This window comes from Stenella coeruleoalba (genome assembly GCF_951394435.1).
Source record: "Stenella coeruleoalba genome assembly, chromosome: 9".
Taxonomy (NCBI): domain Eukaryota; kingdom Metazoa; phylum Chordata; class Mammalia; order Artiodactyla; family Delphinidae; genus Stenella; species Stenella coeruleoalba.
Genome location: NC_137155.1, coordinates 87,477,624 through 87,499,139, shown reverse-complemented (window position 1 = coordinate 87,499,139; position 21,516 = coordinate 87,477,624). Strand labels below are relative to the sequence as shown.

Below are 21,516 nucleotides of genomic sequence, written 5' to 3'. Positions count from 1 at the left end.
AGGGTCTATTTCTTGGTTCTTTATTTGGTTCCATTGATGTGTATGTCTGTTCCTCTTCCCATACTATATTCTCTTAATTATTGTAGCTATATTAAAGGTCTTTAAATCAGATAGACTGATTCTTTCCATGTTATCTTTCTTTTTCAAAATTGTTTTTGCTATTTTAATGCCTTTGTATATATATTTTAGGATAATCTTTTCTATATCTACAAAAAATCTTGCTGGGATTTTGATAGGAATTACATAAAACTTGTATATCAATTTGGGAAGAACTGACATCTTTACTCAGTTGGGTTTTCTAATCCATGAACATGCTGTGTGTGTCATTTTTCTGTTTTGAATTTCATTTCTTTATTATTCCCTTCCTTTTACTTGCTTTGGGTTTATTTTGCTCTTCTTTTTATAGGTTCTTACAGTTGGAGCTTATTGGTTTGAGATTTTTCCTCTTAATGTATGTGTTTAGTTCTATAAATGTCCTTCCCAGCCCTGGTTTAGCTGCATCCCACAAATTTTGATATATTGTCTTCATTTTCATTCGTTTCAGTATATGTTTTTATTTCCTTTGAGACTCATGAATTGACTCATGAATTGTTCATAAGGATGTTGTATAATTTCCAAGTGTTCATGAGTTTGTCTGTTATCTTTGTGCATTGATTGCTAGTTTGATGCCATTGTGGTAAAAAAAATATGATTTATATGATTTAAATTCTTTTAAATACGTAGAGGCTTGTTTTACGGCCAGGATATAGTCTATCTTGATATATGCTGCATGCATACTTGAAAAGAATATATATTCATCTGTTGTTGAGTGGAGTACACTATAAACGCAAATTAGATTTTGTTGGTCAGTGGTGTTGAATTCTTTTACATCCTTATTCCATTTCCATCTAGTGATTTGATCATTTGTGGATCTGTCTATTTCTCCTTTCAATTTTTGCTTCACATATTTTGTAGTTCTATAGTTTTGTGCATACACATATAAGATCACTATGTGTTCTTAGTTGGTTGACCTTTTTATCATTGTATAATGTCCCTCTCTGTCTCTGGTAATTTTCTTTGCTCTGAAACCCACTTCATCTTATATTAACATAGTCACTCCTGCTTTCATTTATTGTTTTCATGATATATTGTCTTCTATCCTTATACTTTCAGCCTGCCTACACTGTCATATTTGAAATGAGTTTCTTGTGGACTGCATATCACGAGGTAATATTTTTAAATTCACTTTTCTAATCTCTGTCTCTTAATTGTTATATTTAGGCCATTTACATTTAATGTAGTTATTGTTATCTTAGGACGTTAGCCTGCCTTTTTGTTTTGTTTGTTTGTTCTCAGGTTTTTCTCATTGTTTTCTTTTTCCTGCCTTCCTGTGAATAATGTGAATATTCGAGGGAATTCCATTTATATTTATCTATAGTGTTTTTGAGTGTATCTTTTTGAATAGGTTTTTGAGTGGTTACTCTAAATATTACATATGGATAACTTATATCTCATGGTGTAATTTTACCAGTTTGAGTGAAGTGTAGATATCTTACCTCCCTTTATCTCCCTTTACCTTCTAATATTTATATTTGTCTTAAATATTCCCTTTACATACGTTTAGAACCATATCAATGTTATAATTTTTGCTTCAACCATCAAAATATTTTACAAAACTGAAGAAGAGAAGGAAATCCCATTATATTTACCTGTACATTTGCTCAGTATGTTATTTATTTCCTGATGTTCCTCCTTTAATTATTTTCTATCTGTTGAGAAAAATTCCATCAGCCATTCTTTTAGTGTAGGTCTTTTAGTGAAAAATTCTCTTAGTTTTCCTTCATCTCAACATTTCTTGAGTTCTCCTTTATTTTTGCTGGGTGTAGGATTATGGGTTGACAGTTTCTTTCTTTCAATAGTTGAAAACATCGTGCCACTTCTTCTAGCCTCCATAGTTTTTTAAAAATATTTATTTATTTATGTACTTGGCTGTGCCAGGTTTTAGTTGTGGCACGTGGGATCTTTGTTGCCATGTGCAGGATCTTCATTGCAGCATGCAGACTCTTAGTTGCGGCATGTGAACTCTTAGTTGTGGCATGCATGTGGGATCTAGTTCCCTGACCAGGGATTGAACCTGGGCCCCTTGCATTGGGAGCGTGGAGTCTTAACCACTGGACCACCAGGGAAGTTCCATAGCCTCCATAGTTTATGATGAGACAGATTGTTTTTCCCTATAAATAAGGTGCCATTTTTCTCTGGCTGCTCCAAGAGTTTTTCTTTTTCTTTAGTTTTCAGAAGTTAAATTTTGGTGTATCTGGACTTCCCTGGTGGTGCAGTGGGTACGATCTGCCTGCCAATGCAGGGGACATGGGTTCAGTCCCTGGTCCGGGAAGATCCCACGTGCCGCAGAGCAGCTAAACCCATGCACCACAACTGCTGAGCCTGCGCTCTAGAGCCCATGAGCCACAACTGCTGAGCCCAGGTGCTGCAACTACTGAAGCCCGCATGCCTAGAGCCTGTGCTCTGCAACAAGAAGCCCGTGCACGGCAACAAACAGTAGCCCCTGCTCGCCGCAACTAGAGAAAGGATGTGTGCAGCAACAAAGACCAACACAGCCAAAAAAACACTTTTTTAATCTGGTATATCTTGGCATGGATTTCTTTGGGTTTATCCTGTTAGTGGTTTGCTCAGCTTTTTGATCTGTAGGTTTATGTCTCTTGCCAAATTTGGAGTACCTTTGAGTACCTTCTCAGCCTTGCTGTTTTCTCCTCTCTTCCTGGGACTCTGATAATATGAATGTTAGATCTTGTTTTATAGTCCCACAGGTCTCTGAGGCTCTGTTCATTTTATTTCCAGTCTGTTTTCTCTCTGATGTTCAGGTTGGGTTATTTCTGTAGTTCTATCTCTTCCAGTTCATAGATTCTTTCCTCTGTCCCCTCAATTGTGCTGTTGAGTTCAGCCACTGAGCTTTTCATTCCAGTTATTGTATTTTTCCATTCAAAAATTTCCCTTTGGTTATTACCTTCTATTTCTTTCTTTCCTTCTCTGTCTACCCGCCCCCACTTTTTTTTTTCCCCACTGAGGCTTTATATTTTCTTTCATTTGTTTCAAGTGTGTTTGTGTTTGTTGAAGCATTTTTTATCATGACTGTTGTAAAAATCTTTTTCAGAAGATTCTATCGTCACTGTCATCTCATTGTTTGCATTTACTGATTATTTTTTCTAATCAATTTTAATCTTCCTGGTTCTTGGTATGATGATTTATTTCTGATTAAAACATAGACATTCTCATATTATGTTATGAGACTCTGGATCTTATTTAAACCTTCTGTTTTAGCTGACTTTTTGTAACTCTGCTGTAGCAGGGGTGAGACCTCATTACTGACAGATGGAAGCAGAAGCCCAGATTCCCCACTTGGACTCCACTGACACCAGAGGGGAGGAGCTTCTCATTCCTGCTGGACAGGTGTGGGAGTTTCATTTCCCCATGTAGCCTCCACTGATACTGAGGTAGAGGTGGTCTCATTACTGCTGGGCATTGGTAAAAGTTCTGACTCTCCACTAGATCTACTCTGACACCACCATAGTGGGGAGGGGGAAAGACACCTCATTTTTGTCCAGTGGGTGTGGAAGTCTAAGCTCCCCACATGGTGTCCAATGACACCCTGGGGCGGGGGTCTTTACAGGCCAGTGGGGATGAAAGTCCTGACTTGGTACTTGCCCTTCTTTGACACTACCTACAAGGGGGGTTGAGAGGCCTCATTATAATCTTACAAGAGTGGAAGTCTAGACCTCTCCCTCTGCTTCTGCTTATGTGGGTGGGAGTGGAGCCACTGTTTATCCATAGTGTTTGGCTGGAGTAGTGCAGTTTTTATCTAAATGTTTTCTGTTTTGGTAGGTCATCCTTTTCCTGGTAGGTCTTTTGGTATAATGCAGGCTTTTATTGTCTTTCTTTTTTTCTTGGTCTGTGTCCATTGGTGTTTCTATGTTGGTGGCTTCTTCAGCTCCAGTTCTTGGATATATGAGGCAAAAAGAAAACCCAGGCCACTCACCACTGTGTTACCATCCACTCACCACTGTGTTACCATTCTTTGGCTCTTGAGGTCCCTAGCTAGTCTGCCTTCTTTTCTCTACCTTTCAAAGTTATCTTATGTTTGTTTTATATGTAATGTCTAGGGTCTTTAATTGTTTTTAGTGAAAGAGTAGGGAAAATACATTTTACTTCATCTTCCTGGAAGTGAAAAAACTCTCCAATTTGAAAATTCTCAAGAATTTTCATCATTCCCAGATGGAATACCAAACATGAGATTTATTCCTCCATGTTTGACGTCTGACCAATGTTTGATCAGAGATACATTTAAGAGATGTAAATCATTTTGCTAATATGCTATTGATTAGTAATCCACCTATATATACCCTATTAATTTTCACATAAGAACAAAACAGTTTAAGTTCCAGTCTTATAATTATATTCAGATTTTATATCCTTAAGCATGATAATTCTGCAGGCTGTTTCAATAAGTTAAGTAGTCTTTCTTTAGTCGAAACTTGGATTGATGCCTAAAATGGTTTAGCAAAGGTGTGATCTTTTCATTCTTTGCTTATTCTTACTCTACCCTGTAATCATGTAATAGTATGTCAGTGTGTTGAGCCAGTCAGGTAAAGGATATAGAAAACAGAGAAAAGGCAGCCATAAAGAAATAAGTTGTAAGAGCAAAAAATATCAATTTTGATGATGTTAAATATGTAGTGAGATCATCTGTTAAGAATGGTTTTGCTTTTGGCTTTCCTAATTTTTCTTATTTCCACCTATACCTATATTAGATACTTCTGGAAAGTGTCCAGCCCAGGCAAAATTTTCCCTTCCTGGGAACTGCCTCTAGCTCCACAAGGGTAAGGGCTTCAGTCAGCCGTGTTTGCAACTATTTGACCTCTACCCACTGGAATAGTTGCCAGTCAGATTATCTTTCCTATAATTTAGAATGGGGAATGACAGATAGTGAGTCAGTCTTTTAAGTGAAACTGCTGTAGGGTACAAACTTGTGAGTCAGGGGTGTGAAGACTTTTCTGCAGAGAGAGAAAAGCAGAGACTGAAGACGGATAGCTTTCCATTCCCAGTTCCAGGCCTTTCCTGAATCGTGCCTGAATTCATTCTCTCCCTTGTTTCCATGAATAGCCTTATATTTTCTTACAATTCTTCCCCCCTACCCTAATTTATGCTTTTGATTAAGCTAGCTTGAATTATTTTGTTACATGTAACCAAAGAGTTCTTAATTAATAAAGACTAGCATTTATTTATACCTTCAGGTTCCGGCCAGACCACAATGAGTACATGTCTAGGTTCAAAGCATATAAGGAATCTCTTGTGAAGATAATGCCTAAAAATCAAGCAATGGCCGAACTGTCACCTCTCAGACCCCTTGCTTATATCCAGATTCTCAGCTCCTCAGTTTCTTTGCCTAGGTCCATTGTATTTTGTTATTCATTTTCTGATTTTTGATTTTGCTGATATTATCATACTTGATCCCTTGTTTGCCTGTACTGTTTGCTTCTCTCATATTAGCTGACCTATTACATTCAATTTCTTTCAGGCACTGTCTTCTCCAGCATGATAGCTACCCCATCCCACTAGAAACTGCCACCAATTGCCTATTTTTGTAGTTTTTATTACTTTGATGATTATACAGCAAAGAAATAGGCATTAATAAAAATTTAGAAAAAAATCAGGAAGAGGAGTATCATACTCTGCCAATACTCTTCCAATGGTTACGATAATCACTGTTGAGAATATGTACTTCCAAAGTTTTTTTCTAGGTATATATGCGTTTGAGTATGTACAGTATGCACACATTAAATATATATACATCATATATAAATGCAGCCATACCAAATCAGACTGGTCTGCAGCTTTTATTCCCTTATATATTGTGAACATCGTTTCATGTTAAAATATACACTGATATATTTAATAGTTACATAATCTTTCACTTTATGGATGTACTATAATTTATTTAAGCAATCTTCTATTGTTGGACATTTAGATTCATTTTTCTTTCTCTTTGGCTCTTATAAGCAATACTGAAATGAACATCACTACAGAAATCTTCGAGCCCTTTCCTAGGTTTTTTTCCTTAGGATCAGTTTCTAAAAGTGGAATTTCTTAGTCAAAACGAACGTAGATATTATGGATTTTTCATATATTTTTGGATTGCCTTCCAGAAATTGTACCCATTTATATTCCAACAATCAGTGAATGAATTCTTCCATTGATAGACAAAAATGAAGAGAATTTCATTATTGTTTTAATTTTCACTCCTTGGATTTAAGTGAGATCGAACATTTTAAAATGATCATTGGCCATTTTTTTCTTCTTTCCTTTTGTGAATTTCTGGTTCATAGCCTTTGCCCATTTTCCTATTAAAATATTCATAATTTTATCATTGATTTGTAGGCAGTCTTTGAATATTAAGTATATATTGGTCCTCTGTTTTTCATTTATATTATGAAGAGAAATCTCAAAGCATGCTGATGAAGGACTCTGCAGTCAAAATGTCTAGTTAGGGTTGAATCCGATTGCTACCTATTGTCTGTGTGACCTTGAACAAATTGCTTAACCTTTTGTACTTCAATTTCCTTATGTGTAGAATGTAAAATGTGTTTGTGTGTGTAAACACAGAATAGTGTGTAGCACACAGAAATACTTCATCAAAATTTGTTGATAATATTAGTATTATATTTATCGTTTTCAGCTTGTCATTGTCTTACTTTTATTTATATGAGTTTCCTTTTGGCCTTAGTGATGGTTCTTTTTAATAATCTTGAAAAGAAATCTGGTCTTATCCTTCCTGCTTTCCTCTGAATATCAGTAAGCTGAAGTAGCTCCGGTTAATTATTTCTAATTCCGGTTGCCCCCTAGGATTATAAGGTTTAAACACACCTAAGAAATTTCAAGTCAGGCTGTGGTCATACTTTATTAATGCATACTTTATTCATAGATCCAAATTAATGAGTGGTTTCATGTAAACAAACAATCAAATAAGGCCTGAAAACGTACTCCCCTTCACATATCCAATGTTTTCTTAAGGCTTTGGGCCTTTCTCCCTTTGTCAAACATGGTGTAGCTGCCAGTATTTTTAAAAGCCTATGTTTGTTTCTTAGGATAATGAATTTAATAAGCCTTGTTTCCTTATAAAAGAGCATATGTATTAAATAGCTAAGAATGACAAAATTGTATTGACTTATGTTGGATTTGAAAGTTGGTTCTTGGATTGAGTATCTGTTTTCTCTGAGTAGTTTGCACATTTTTAGTGCTTTTCATGATGGGGAGCAAATACTGCAATATTTCTTGAGTTTCAGCTATTTTTTTTTATCACTGTAGATTCTTTTTTCATCATCTGTCCAGTTTACTCCAGGCTTCTTGATTTGGAAAGATGGACGTTCTTTCATATTGCTTTCTAAGTTGTACTGCAAATCTGGGGAGCAACCATAAAAATATGTATAGATATATAAACTGAATTGATTAAGCAATTACATATTGAGCATTATCTGCCAAACATTCTATCTAAAAATTCTTATCCATCTGAAGCTTATACTTTAATTATGAGGCAGAAAATAAGCAAACAAATAAGCTATCTATGTCAGATAATAAAAAATTTACGGGAGAAAATAAAGCTGGGAAGGGGAATAGAGAATTCTTTGGGGAGGGGCCGACTTCTGTTCTTAAAAAGGTGTTCAGAGAAGGCCTCCCTGTAAAGCTTCCACGTCAAAGGAGTTAAGGAACGAGACAAGCAGTCAAGCAGTCAATCAGAGGGAAGAGCGTTCTAGGCAAGGGGGAATAGTAAGTGCAAAGGCCCTGAGCTAGGAGCATGTTAGTGTGTTCAAGGAACACCAAGGTGGGACAAGTGACTAAAGCAGAATGAACAAAGGGAAAGATATAAGGTAATATGAGCTCAGATAGGTAACTTGGACTTAGTTCACATAAGGCCTCACAGGCCATTATAAGGATTTTGATTTTTACTGAGTGTGAAACAGGGAGCCACTGGAAGGCTTTGAGGAGTGTCACATCTGAGATTTGCTCTAAGAGGATCATGCTGGTTGATGAGTTGAGAACAGATTGAACAGGGGTAAGGGTAAACAGGCAGAGAGATCTCTTAGAAGGCTACTGAAATAATTTAGGAGAGAGGATGGTAGCTTGGACCAGGGTGGTGGCAGCTGCCGGAACGGTGAGAAGTGAGGGGGGGAGGGAAGTATCCTGAATATATTTTGGGATTTTCTAATGACTTAGATGTGGGGTGAGAAAAGAAGAGTGAAATCAGCGGTGGCTCCAAAGCTTCTGTTTGAGGAAACAGAAGGATGGAGATACAGTGAAAACTATGGTAAGAGCATGTTAGAAATTCCTTCTTTATTAGATGATATGAAGGAATTATTTTGTTAATTGTGATAATAAGAGTATAATAACATTAAAATGTGTAGAAAACTGTTTTAAAAAATAAAGTTCATTTTAAAAGTGTTTATTCCATCCCATACCCATTAGGATGGCCATTGTCAAAAAACAGAAAATAATAAGTGTAGGCAAGGATGTGGGGAGATTAAAACCCTTGTGCAGTGTTGGTTGGAATGTAAAATGGTGTAGTCAATGTGGAGAACAGTATGGTGGTTCCTTAAAAAATTGAAAATAGAATTACCATATGATCCAGCAATTCCACTTCTGGGTATATTCCCCGAAGAACTGATAGCAACGTCTTGAAGAGTTATTTGTACATCCATGTTCATAGTAGCATTATTCACAATAGCCAAAAGGTGGAAGCAACCCAAGTGCCCATCGATGGATGAATGGATAAGCAAAATGTGGTGTATGTACAATGGAATGTCATTCAGCCTTAAAAAGGAAGGAAATTCTGACACCTGCTACAACATAGATGAAACTTGAGGACATTATGTTAAGTGAAATAAGCTAGTCACAAAAAGACAAATACTGTATTTGTCTTCCAAATATTTGATTCCACTTATATGGGATCCCGAGAATAGTCAGTCAAAGCAGGATAGTTGCCAGGGGCTGGGAGGAGGGAGGAACGGGCAGTTGTTGTTTAATGGGTATGGCGTTTCAGTTTTGCAAGACAAAAAGAGTTCTGGAGATTTGCACAACAGTGTGAATGTACTTAACACTGCTGAACTTGACACTTAAAAATGGTTAAGATGGTAAATTTTATGTCATGTGTATTTTAACACAATTAAAAATAATTCAATATACAGAGGTAGAGAGAGGGGGAAAAAAGAACCCTAAGTAAAGCCTGAAGGAAAATAGGTAGACATTTTAAAGGATGTAGCAGTGTTACTTATCATTATGATGCCTAAATTGATATGTAGACAGCATAAGAAAAAGTAGAATACACTTAGAATAAAAGCAAGAAATACATTATGCTTTATCTAGTTAGAGATATACACTGAACTATTTATGGGCAAAACAATATGATTTGCTGACTTTGCTTTAACTACTTTAGCAAAAAAAAAAAGCAGTGGGAATATAGATGAAACAAGAATAGCAGGATGCTGATAACTATTAAGGGTGGGTGACGGGCACCAGTGGTTCATTATTTTATTCTACTTTTGTTTATGCTTGAAATATCCACAATAATGCTTTTAAAAAAGGAATTATCCATTACTAAAAAGAAAGGAAACAGATGACTAAAGCACCCACTGAATTAAGCTAGTCTTGAAAGACAATGATTGAGGGTATGTATGATTACAATATCTGGCAGTGCTGGCAAATAAACTGAATTTACCTACAGTCTCTTGAGAAGCCATTCCTAGGCCATTCAGCAAATACTCACTGAATCATTATTATGTATCCGGCATTATGTTTGGTTTGGTAAATAGGTATGAAAAATATAGTCCTTCCTTTAATATGCCAACAGTTGGGACTAGAGAGAGAGAAGTAAAGCATCAATTAGAATATTTATCTATAGGGATAAGGCAAGGTACCTACTAAAGGACTGCTGAAGAGGGACTTCTAGCCATACTTAGAGCTGGAAAAGGAAATATTCCTAATTCCTAATTAATCTGAGTCTTGATGCATAGCTATGTCAGCTAAGTAAAAAAAAAAAAAGGGTAGTAATCTAGATAGTGGGACTAACATGGCACATTCAGGAAATCACAAGTATGGTTTAGAACGACTAGAAATCAGGTAGCTGTGAATAAGTGGTTCAAAACTAGAGATCTTGTAATAATAGTACTTTTGGGAGATTTCCTGAGACAGGAATAATTTGTGACTGGTAGATGCTTAATGTTTTAAAAATGGAATTGTTAGGAGGCCATTGAAAACTATACATGGAAGTGATATAATTAGATGTGCATTTTTGAAAGATCACGCCGGCAACCAGGAGGATGACAGGTTGAAGAAAAGTGAGAGTTGAGGCAGAGAGACAAGTTAGGAGGCTAATGCAGTAATTCAAGGGAGGCAGAAAGGGAGTCTGAACTAAAGGAGCAGCAGTATGACGAAGAAATGCAGAGTCAAGAGAATCTTTGAGGGCAGATTGATAGAGCTTCTCATTGTTGGATACCAAAGAGATGGAGAAGATTAGGATATGTCTTGGGCTATTATTTAGATAACAGGAGGACAGCAGTATTATTGATTGAGAAATGGAATGCAGCAGGAGAAAGAGATCTGCAGTGGGCAAGTTGTATTAGAAATATCTGTGAGGAAAAACAAGGATAATTCCAGTAGGCACAGTATGGAATTCTGAAGAGATGCCTATATTGATGATTAAAAAAATATGATCATGATCAGCAGTTGTTTGTTGAAGCTACAGGTATAGATGAGAGCGCTCAGAAATAAAGTATGTGGTGAGAAGAGGAGAGACCAAAGGATGGAATACTGGGGAATAGCCCACTTAAAATTCAGGCAGAGGAAGTGAATGAAGCCCATGTAGGACACCAAACATGAATGGGCAGAGAAACAGGACTAAAAGAGAGAGAAGTTCCACAGATACGTCCGTTGGAATTGCTAAGTGAATGAAGGGAGAGAGTTTTAAGGCTCTGGAATTAACCAACAGTAGAGAAGTCAAGTATGATAGGAGCTGATGACTTTGGAAATAATATCATTGTTATGGTGAGAAGCTAGATTGTAGTAGGTGGAGAATTATACAGGTGAGGAGGTGAAGGAAAATTTATAGCCCTAAATGTATATATTATAAAGAAAGGGACAACAGCAAAAAATAACAAAAGATAACTCTCTGAAATGATTTACTTCAGTAAAAAAGAAGATTGTAGAATTTTTATTCATATGTCATCAAGATTCATCAGGACATGTTTAGAGATAATATAATAAAAAAGCCATGAGAATCTCAGCTCAGGGAAGATGGGAAAGATGAGAAACAAATTTTAAATTAAGCAGTGTGGTGGCAGCAGTGGGAAAAACTGAAAAACAAATCTCCCTGTTGCAGCAAAATTCTGTAAATACTACCTGTCTCCAATTTCTCTGCTCCTATTTTAAAATACACTTTAATTAGACTTGCACCTCTATCATTCTACTGAAATTTCTCTGATCAAGATCCCAAATAAAACCTCCATGTTGTAAAATCCAATAGTAAATCCACTTGACTTAATCAGAAGCATTAGACTTGGCTGCTTATTCCCTTCTCTTTGATACACTTTCTCACTTAGCTTCCAGGACAACACATTCTCTTGCTTTTCCTCCTACCCCAGAGGGGGCTTCTTAGTCTTCTTTTGTTGGGTTCTTACTCTTTTCCTGATCCATCCGTGTTAGAGTTCCCAAGGACTTGCTCCTTAACCCTCTTCTATATCTACACTCACTTAAATCTCATCCAGCTCCATGCCTTAAAATACTATCTATAGGCTGAAAATTCCCAAATGCATCTTCAGCCCAGATCTCTTCCCTGAATGCTGGACTCATATATCTAACTGCCTATTCAGTACCTCCACTTCAGTGTCTAAAAGGCATTTAAAAAGCAACACGTCTAACCTGAATTGCTGCTCCTCCACTCGATCTTTGCCATCTGGCGGATGAAAATTCAATCCAGCTAGTTGGTCTGGCCCAACACCCTGGAGTTTCAACAGTTGTAAATACCTGTGAAACCATTACCATAAACAAGATCTAGAGAGGATCATCCCTGAAAGATTCCTGATGCTCCTTTACAGTCCTTTCTTTCCTTCCTCCCTACTCTGTCCCTTCCTACTCTAGGAAACCTTTATCTACTTTTTGTCTCTATAGATTAGCTTGCATTTCATATAAATGTGATTTCATATAGTATTTACTTTTCTGTGTCTGGCTTCTTTTTCTCAGCACAGTGATTTTGAGATTCATCCATGTTGTGTGTATCAGCTCATTACTTTTTTATTCTATGATATGGAAAGGGCATCAATAACAAGGAAGTGATGGGAATAAGGAAATTAAATTGATTTTTCAAGGCTATATTAAGCAAACAGTTTTCTTCTATATTCAACTTATATAGAAATTAAATAAGACAAATACTTTACAGAGTCAGGAATAAAATGGCTGTCCTCTGTTTATAAAAAGTTCCCATAATCCAAATTTCATAGGATTTATCAATATTAATGATGATACAGTGAAAGCCACCTTTGTATATAGTATTAAAATCCTAAACAACAACAAAAAAGAAAAACCTTCTGTTGGTATCCTTGTCTTCTCAGTCCATATGGGAGTTTGTTTGCTCATAGGACACTTCAAGGATGTCACTTTGACACAGTTTCCATACAAATCATTGATTCTGGGCTGAATTGTTTCCCGGACCAGCCTCTCATCGGTTTCTAAAAAATATCTTTGTTGGTCTTTGCTAAGCCTCTGAATCATAGTTTGGGAGCTGAAAGAAATTAGGTACTCTGATTTCAATGTCAACAATGAACTATCTAATCAAGAGTAATGTAATGCCATGTTATATCTGTATTTTACATCTCACAGTATGCAAAGTATTGTTACAGATATTATCTTACTTGGGGCTCTCACCAGTCCTGTGATACAGGCAGGATGGCCAGTGTTATCACATCAGAGAGGGAATGTAAGGGAATGTTAGGGAATCAGAGAGGTTAAGCTATTTGTTCAAGATAACATAGCTAATAAGGAGGGGCAGGTCTAGAATACATATCTTCTAACTCCACTACTTTATTACCTTCTCTTATGTTGATATATTATTTCATTTCTTTCCATAGATAAGTAATATATTTTAAAAAGTTAAGTCTAAATTAATCAATTCTAGATCCAAGTACAGGTATGGCCAAAGATGGTTTCTTAACCTAATTTTCTAGGTTTTGGGGGCAAGAGAGCCTACATATTTCAACAGAACCATTATTGAGCAGAAACCAAGTTCTTAGAAAAGAGGCCAAGGAAGGGAGAACAGGCATACCATGTTTCCTCTGTTGTGCAAATTCATTCTATTCTCAAATACTTACAAATCCACTGTTCAGGTGGTTGTTCATATCATTATTCCTAGAGATAGGGAAACTTGCCAGGGGGGCTAGTGGTATAATAATTACCGGTTTAGACAAAACTACAGAGTTTATCTATGTTATCCCTGACTTCCCTTTCTATTCCTTTTCCAATTTTTAGGTACTAGTATAATCCCTACGTGACCAATGCTTCAATTGCTATTATAGATAGTAAAACATTTGATAGTATTCATTCTAAGTAACTATCTTATGCCAGAAGTATTTCTATTTAAAAAGAGAAACTCAAATACAGCAATGGTAATTGCTTAGAAGAAATAACTGTCTAACTGCAGATGTTAAGGCATCCATTAGGGATACTTTAGGGATACTGAAATCTCAGAACCATTCAAAATGCATCATATGTGCACTCCTGTGTATAAAACTGACCTAGCCACAGACACTATGTAGACTCTAAGGAGACAATTAGCAATTGTTATTAAAACGTCACTTTTAGCTGTTACTTTAATGCAAAATAAAAATCTTATAAGACAGAGGAAAGGGAGTAAGGTAACCTGGTAGAAGAAATTAAGTGTAGTTCTCCTACCTCTTTTTAGAAGCCAAGATATCTTTTTAGAAGCCAAGAAGGGGCTTGTCCAGGTATTTTTGCTAAAAAAGAGAATATACCATAAAATTTCTGAACTTAGGTTTTAAGGTTAACAAAACAATTTTTTTACTTTCTTCACAATTACCTCATTCATATATTTAATGGCTAGCTTGAGTTTATCTTCAATTAATCTGACATTATCTCATTCAGACATATGAAATATATCAGTGAATACTTCCTCTGGAAGCTTTTAAATGAAACTGTTTCAAGAGAAGAGCAAACAGTAGAAATACCTGTCCAATAATTATCAGGCGTTTCAGAACTGAATTCTGCATGTCAGGCTCTATGAAGGCCATCTACATGTGTAGTAGGGTGACTAACTTTTAGAGTGCCAACTCAAGAACAGCTACAACAGACCAAAAAATTAGTACAATATGTAATAAATACTTATACACACATGATTATTTTAACATAAAATATAAATTAGGCATTTATTTAAAATTATATATTATTCTGTATTTGCTTTTTTGTTACATAAATGCCATTATTTAAGAAAAACAGTAGGACTAGTTAACAGTGGCAATTAGTAGTTATTAATAGTGGAACCAATTAAACAAATAGTATGTGTGAGAATAATATAACATTATAAATAGTTTTTTCCTCTGATACAGATTTTAACTCTTTATAGGATATTTACATTTTATAGGCCATATTATGTCTTTTTAAGATACATAAATATAAGACCTTTAAAAAGTTGAATGTAAATACAATGGGGCTAAGTAAACAGACATTACTTATAATTAATAAAAACTGACATTTCTTTATGTCCCATGATAAAGTAGGATATTTTTGCTCTTTGTGTGTCCTCTTCCAGTAATACTTCTCTGAACTGCCTGCAGTCTTCAGGATATCCTTCTTTTCTTTTATGTAGTGGTAAAACTGAATACATTCAAAGTCAAGGCCTCTGAGGTCTGCTCTTATGAAGCCCCACATTATGCTGACCCCTGGTGGCAGGCCAATGCAATGACAGCAAGTTAGATATCCTGTCAACAAGGGAATTTGATCATGGAATATGACCGTACTTATTAATAGCAGGTTTCTAGACTTGTAAGGAATTAGTTTCCAGCTGTACAAAAATGTCCATCCACTTTATATCTACAGGCTTAATTTAGTAGGGTGGCTTTAGGGCATTTGGCCCTTTGCATCCTTAAATTCATCATGTAGTGTTTGCCATGTCTAAAATGTCCACTGTTTTTAGATACTCTGAAGCACACTGGATATCACTGTAAGTAAACTTTTCTTTCTCAGAGAATAGGTTTTTAAAGCACAGAGGTAATTCGAACTTAAACTGAAGGTGGATTTCAAATAAATTACAGTTTTTAGTGCTGTTTAACTTGGCTGCCCTTTCTGGTGACATATTTTTGACTTCTGAGTCAGTCTTATTTCCTCCTAAATGTCATTTTTTTTCACTGTATGAGTTTCTGTCATAACCTACATATAATGCCAAACAACTGAGGTGCAGTTCATCCTTTTCTATGCTCCATATGACCTCTTCAAAGATCATCAAACAGAATTAGAGAAACAGCATATAAATTGTTTTACTGTAGCCCTTTCCTCTATTCCCATCTCAAACTATTTGCAAATTAGAGAAAGCCATTCTTCTTGTCCCACATGTTGAAAAAATGTGATTTAATGGCAGACTAACATTTTAATGTCTTTTCTATGGCTGGCAACAATGATAGCCACCTTATTGGCACAGGTCTAAGGAAACTGGCCTCTTTCATTTCTGTAAAGTCGAAAATCTCATTAAGTGCTTCTGCATTTTTTGAGGAAACTAAAACGTGACCAAAAAATTTCATTATGAAAGCCTCATTATCACAGGATAGCAAATCACACTCTTTTTTTTTTTTTTTTTTTTTTGCGGTATGTGGGCCTCTCACTGTTGTGGCCTCTCCCGTTGCGGAGCACAGGCTCTGGACGCGCAGGCTCAACAGCCATGGCTCACGGGCCCAGCCGCTCCGCGGCATGTGGGGTCTTCCCAGGCCGGGGCACGAACCCGTGTCCCCTGCTTCGGCAGGTGGACTCTCAACCACTGAGCCACCAGGGAAGCCCCCACACTCTTTTTTAAGTACAAGGTGTGCAAGACATTTAAGAGATCAGATCTTTTTCTTTGGTAAGAAGTTAATAGACTGAATGAAATTTGCCAAAATATACATTTTATATTTTCATTGTCAGCCAACCATGCAGATAGATGAGCAAAGTCTAGTTTGTCTTTGGACAACATATTGACAATATTTGGTTTGATGTTTTCTGTGGTTTCATTAAAATCTTCACAGAAATCAAGATTCTTTGAAACCCCATTTTTCAAAGTAAAGTACCTAATAGCCAGAGGAAATGTTTTTTCTTTTTTATTCAATGTATCATGTGATAACTGTAGAAAACATTATTGTTGGTAAGATCTGACAAAATGAGCTTTACACTATAAGAGTCCAACATATCTGTCATCAAAATTTCCCCTTTGGTTAACCCACAGGGCATTTTAGTGGCAAACTCTGAGTTAGGAAATGTAATTTTACTCAGTTTCATCAAGCAGTCAAGGGAATTATCTGATAATCAGTGTTCATTCATGTCATATGCCCAAGCAAATCCACCAGCTATTATTTTTGAGCATTGGTGTCTTTTTGAGAGGTGAAAAAACTTTCAATTGATTTAGAAGTACTTCTTGCTTCTCTCATCTGGACTTGTGAGATTCAATCTCCTTTATGACGATCAATTCCAAATTCTTTTCTCTAAATGTACATTGTGCTCTGTTTTGGTTATTTATCTCCTTAACTAGTTGTATGTGTCTATGAAGGTTGCTCAAAAAATTAAAAATAGAACTACACTATGATCCAGCAATTCCACTTCTGGGGATATATCCAAAGAAATGAAAAAAAAAAAAAAAAAGATCTTGAAGAGGTGTCTGTCCATTTATTGGAGCATTATTTACAATAGCCAAGACACAGAAACAACATAAGGGTCAGTCAGTGGTCGAATGGATAAAGAAGTTACAGTGTGTGTATGTGTGTGTGTGTATATATACACACACACACCCGCACACATACACACACACAATGGAATATTATTCAGCCATGAGAAAGAAGGAAATCCTGCCATTTGGGACAACAGGACCTTGAGAGCATTAGGCTAGGTGAAATAAGTCAGACAGAGAAAGATAAATTCAAAGATTTTTGTCTTTGTCTTTGGTTTTCTGAAGTTTGAATATGATGTGCTAGGTATGTGTTTTGTGTGTGTGTGTGTGTATACATTATAGGAATTCCTATAATAGCCTTGTTTTTGTCTATCCTGTTGTCTTTGGGGTTCCCTATGCACCACTTATCAGATAGAATACATGTCTGGCTTGCAGCTCTTTTACCTGTAAATCATTGTTCTTATACTGGAGTCATGTTGGTGTGGTGGTAAGGTATGGGGAAAGGGAACATCCTATAATCTTATTAAATCTTAGTCTTTTAGTGGGTCTGTGTCCCTGGGCTGTGACCTTAATAGGCATTTCTTAGCTTTTCTTCCCCCTACCTTTCAATGAGACAAGGCGGCTAGAAGGGGCTGGCTGTGGCTGGAGGGGGGAAGAGTAAGCATTGCAAACTATCCAGAACGTTCTCCCTAACAAAGGTCTACTCTCCAAATCCGGCCCTTTACATGTTGGAGCTTAAAGCTAGTAGTCCCCTTACTATGCTTACATTATATGTCTATCTTTTCTTCTAAGAGTAGTTTCAGGTCTTACATTTAGGTCTGTCACCCATTTTGAATTAATGAATTGGTGTAAGGAATGAGTCCAACTTCATTCTTTTGCATGTGAATATCTAGTTGTCTCAGTACCATTTGTTGTAAATGCTCTTATTTTCTTCATTGAATTGTCTTGGTACCTTTGTTGAAACTTAATTGACAAAAAATATAAGGGTTCATTTCTGTATTCTCAATTCTATTTCATTGATCTCTGTATCTGCCATTATGCCAGTACCACACTGTTACGATTACTGCAGCTTGGTGGTAAGTTTTGAAATTGGAAAGTATGACTCTTTGAACTTTGTTCTTTTTCAAAATTGCCTTGGTTATTCTCGTCCTTTACATTTCCTATGCATTTTAGGTTTAGCTTGTAATTTCTGTTTCGGCAGAGATTTTGATAGGATTGCATTGAATCTGCGTATCAATTTGGTGAGTATTGCCATCTCAACAAGTCTTCTGATTCCTGAATGTGGGGGAATCTTTCCATTTATTTAAAACTTCTTTAATATATTTCAACAGTGTTTTGTGCTTTTCAGCGTGCAAGTATTACACTATTTTTGTTAAATTTATTTCTAAGTATTTTATTCTTTCTGATGCTTTGTAAATGGAATTTTCTTAATTTCATTTTCAGAATGTTCATTGCTAGTATATAGAAATACAATTGATTTTTACAACAGATTTATTGAGATCTAATTCACATACCATACAATTTACCCATTACAACTGAGTTTTGCATGTTGATTTTCTATCTTGCAACCTTGCTGAACTGATTATTAGCTCTGGTAGGTTGTGTGTGTGTATGTATGTATGTTCCTTAGGATTTTCTACATACAAGATCATGTGTTCTGCAAATAGAGGTAATTTTACTTCTTTCCAGTCTGGATGCATTGTATTTATTCTTCTTTCCAAACTGCCCTGCCTAAACCTCCATTGTCTTGGTCCTGATCTTAGGGGGAAAGCATTGTCTTGTACCATCAACTATGATATTAGCTGTGGGATTTTTTTTTTAATTTATTTATTTATTTACTTTTGGCTGTGTTGGGTCTTCATTTCTGTGCAAGGGCTTTCTCTAGTTGCGGCGAGCGGGGGCCACTCTTCATCGCGGTGCGCGGGCCTCTCACTGTCGTGGCCTCTCTTGTTGCGGAGCACAGGCTCCAGACGCACAGGCTCAGTAGTTGTGGCTCACGGGCCCAGTCGCTCCGCGGCATGTGGGATCTTCCCAGACCAGGGCTCAAACCCGTGTCCTCTGCATTGGCAGGCAGATTCTCAACCACTGTGCCACCAGGGAAGCCCTAGCTGTGGGATTTTTATAGATAGCCTTTATCAGGTTGAGGAACATCCATCTACTCCTACTTTGTTGCATATTTTTTTTTAAATCATGAAAGGATGTTGGATTTTGCCAAACATTATTCCTGCATGTACTGAGATGATCATGTGCATTTTGTTCTTTTTTCAATTAATGTGTATTACGTTGTTTAATTTTATTTCTTTTTAAATTAATTTTTATTGGAGTATAGTTGATTTACAATGTTGTGTTAGTTTCTGCTGTACAGCAAAAGTGAATCAGTTATGCATATATCCACTCTTTTTATAGATTCTATTCTCATATAGGTCATTACAGAGTACTGAATAGAGTTCCCTGTGGTATACAATAGGTCCTTGTTGGTTATCTATTTTATATATAGTAGTGTGTGTATGTCAATCCCAATCTCCCGATTTACCCCTCCTCCACCTTTCCCCCTTTGTAACCATAAGATTGTTTTCTACATCTGTGACCCTATTTCCGTTTTGTAAATAGGTTCATTTGTACCATTTTTTAAGATTCCATGTATAAGTGATATCATGATATTTGTTTTTCTCTGTCTGACTTATTCACTCAGTATGACAATCTCTAGGTCCATCTTTGTTGCTGCAAATGGCATGATTTCATTCTTTTTAATGGCTCAGTAATATTCCATTGCATATATGTACCACATCTTCTTTTTCCATTCCTCTGCTGATGGACATTTAGGTTGCTTCCATGTCCTGGCTATTGTAAGTAGTGCTGCAATGAACATTGTGGTGCATGTATCCTTTCAAATTATGGTTTTCTCTGGATATATGCCCAGGAGTGGAATTGCTGGATCATATGGTAGCTTTTTTTAGTTTTTTAAGGAACCTCCCTACTGTTCTCCATAGTGGCTGTACCAATTTACATTCCCACCAACAGTGTATAGGAGGGTTCTCTTTTCTCAACACCCTCTCCAGCATTTATTGTTTATAGATTTTTTTGATGATGGCCATTCTAACCGGTGTGAGGTGATACCTCATTGTAAGTTTTGATTTGTATCTCTCTAATAATTAGTGATGTTGAGTATCTTTTCATTTGCCTTTTGGCCATCTGTATGTCTTCTTTGGAGAAATGTCTGTTTAGATCTTATGCCCATTTTTGGATTGGGTTGTTTGTTTTTTTAATATTGAGCTGCATGAGCTGTTTGTATATTTTGGAGATTAATCCCTGTTGGTCGCTTTGTTTGCAGATATTTTCTCCCATTCTGTGGGTTTTCTTTTCGTTTTGTTTATGGTTTCCTTTGCTGTGCAAAAGCTTTTAAGCTTAATTAGGTTCCACTTGTTTATTTTTGTTTTTACTTTCATTACTCTTGGAGGTGGATAATTTTTATATGTTAAACCAACCTTGCATTTCTGGGATAAATCCTACTTGGTTACTGTGTATAATCCTTTTTATATGTTGCTGGATTCAGTTTGCTAGTATTTTGCCCTACTCTTTTGTCTTAATTTTTAATAGATTCAAAACTTGGTAAAGAAAAAATAGTATTTATTTATTTGGGCCCTGGAACCGTAACAGTTACCTTTTCTGAGAAACTTTCTCTGATACTCCCTTATCCCCAAACAACTCCTGTATAATATCACAGCACAGTAAATAGCATTTATCCCGTTATGTTTCTACTGTCTACTTGTCACTCTCTCTGCTTCTTGAGAACAGACTATATTTTTTTCCAATGTAGCCCAGTATCTAGCACAGGCATCAGCTAGTATATTGAGACCTCTGTGAAGCAGATAAACATCAGATTTTTAAAAGAACATGAACAAAGATGGAAAGGAGATTATATAACAAAGGAGGATTATAGGAGAGTGACTGAGCCACAGGAGAATAGTATCAGAAGGTTAAAATACCAGATGAACTCAGATATGAAGAAGTATTGAGAAAAAGAAATAAATTTTACTTAGCTATATTCAGAATGAAAATATATCAAATAATGTTTAGATTTGTTCTGCTGGGATTATTTTAAAATACTGATGGATGACAAAGAGCAGAATCCCTCAGCTCCTCTGTTGCACCTGTCTTTTCTATTGAATAGAGTTTTCTTCTGTTTAGACAGGGGAGAATAAATATTGGTGAGAGACGTCAGGAGTCAAAAGGCTCTGAATGCCTTATCTTCAGTCCCAGACATAGTTCATCTCAAGTAAGGAAAGAATTTTCATATAAATAAGATCACAAAACCATTGACATTAATCTTTTAAGAATTCAAGGAAGTGACTCTACTCTTGCTGCTAACTGCCTAACTTATCACTTAAGACTCCATCATAATCATGATCATAATTTAAGGATCAGTTCCTTCAGGAAAACATTCCCTGAGATTTCCAGGCTGGATTACATGCCCTTCTCTGAGCAACCAGAGCAATTTGTGCATATCATTATCACTCAGTCTATCTCACTCTTATTGTAATGAACTGTATATGAGTCTTATT

The 21,516-nt window shown here is 36.2% G+C and overlaps 1 protein-coding gene across 1 annotated transcript in view; it reads right to left on the bottom strand.

The window, feature by feature from the left end:
- Nucleotides 1–2,044: 2,044 nt before the first annotated feature.
- Nucleotides 2,045–21,516, bottom strand: part of AGBL3 (AGBL carboxypeptidase 3) — a 95,736-nt gene continuing 76,264 nt past the window's right edge. The window contains 3 exon segments of the mRNA XM_079931956.1: nucleotides 2,045–7,344; nucleotides 7,347–7,450; nucleotides 12,621–12,868. Of these exon segments, the coding sequence (XP_079788082.1) occupies nucleotides 7,192–7,344; nucleotides 7,347–7,450; nucleotides 12,621–12,868 (505 nt within the window). The 3' untranslated portion in view covers nucleotides 2,045–7,191.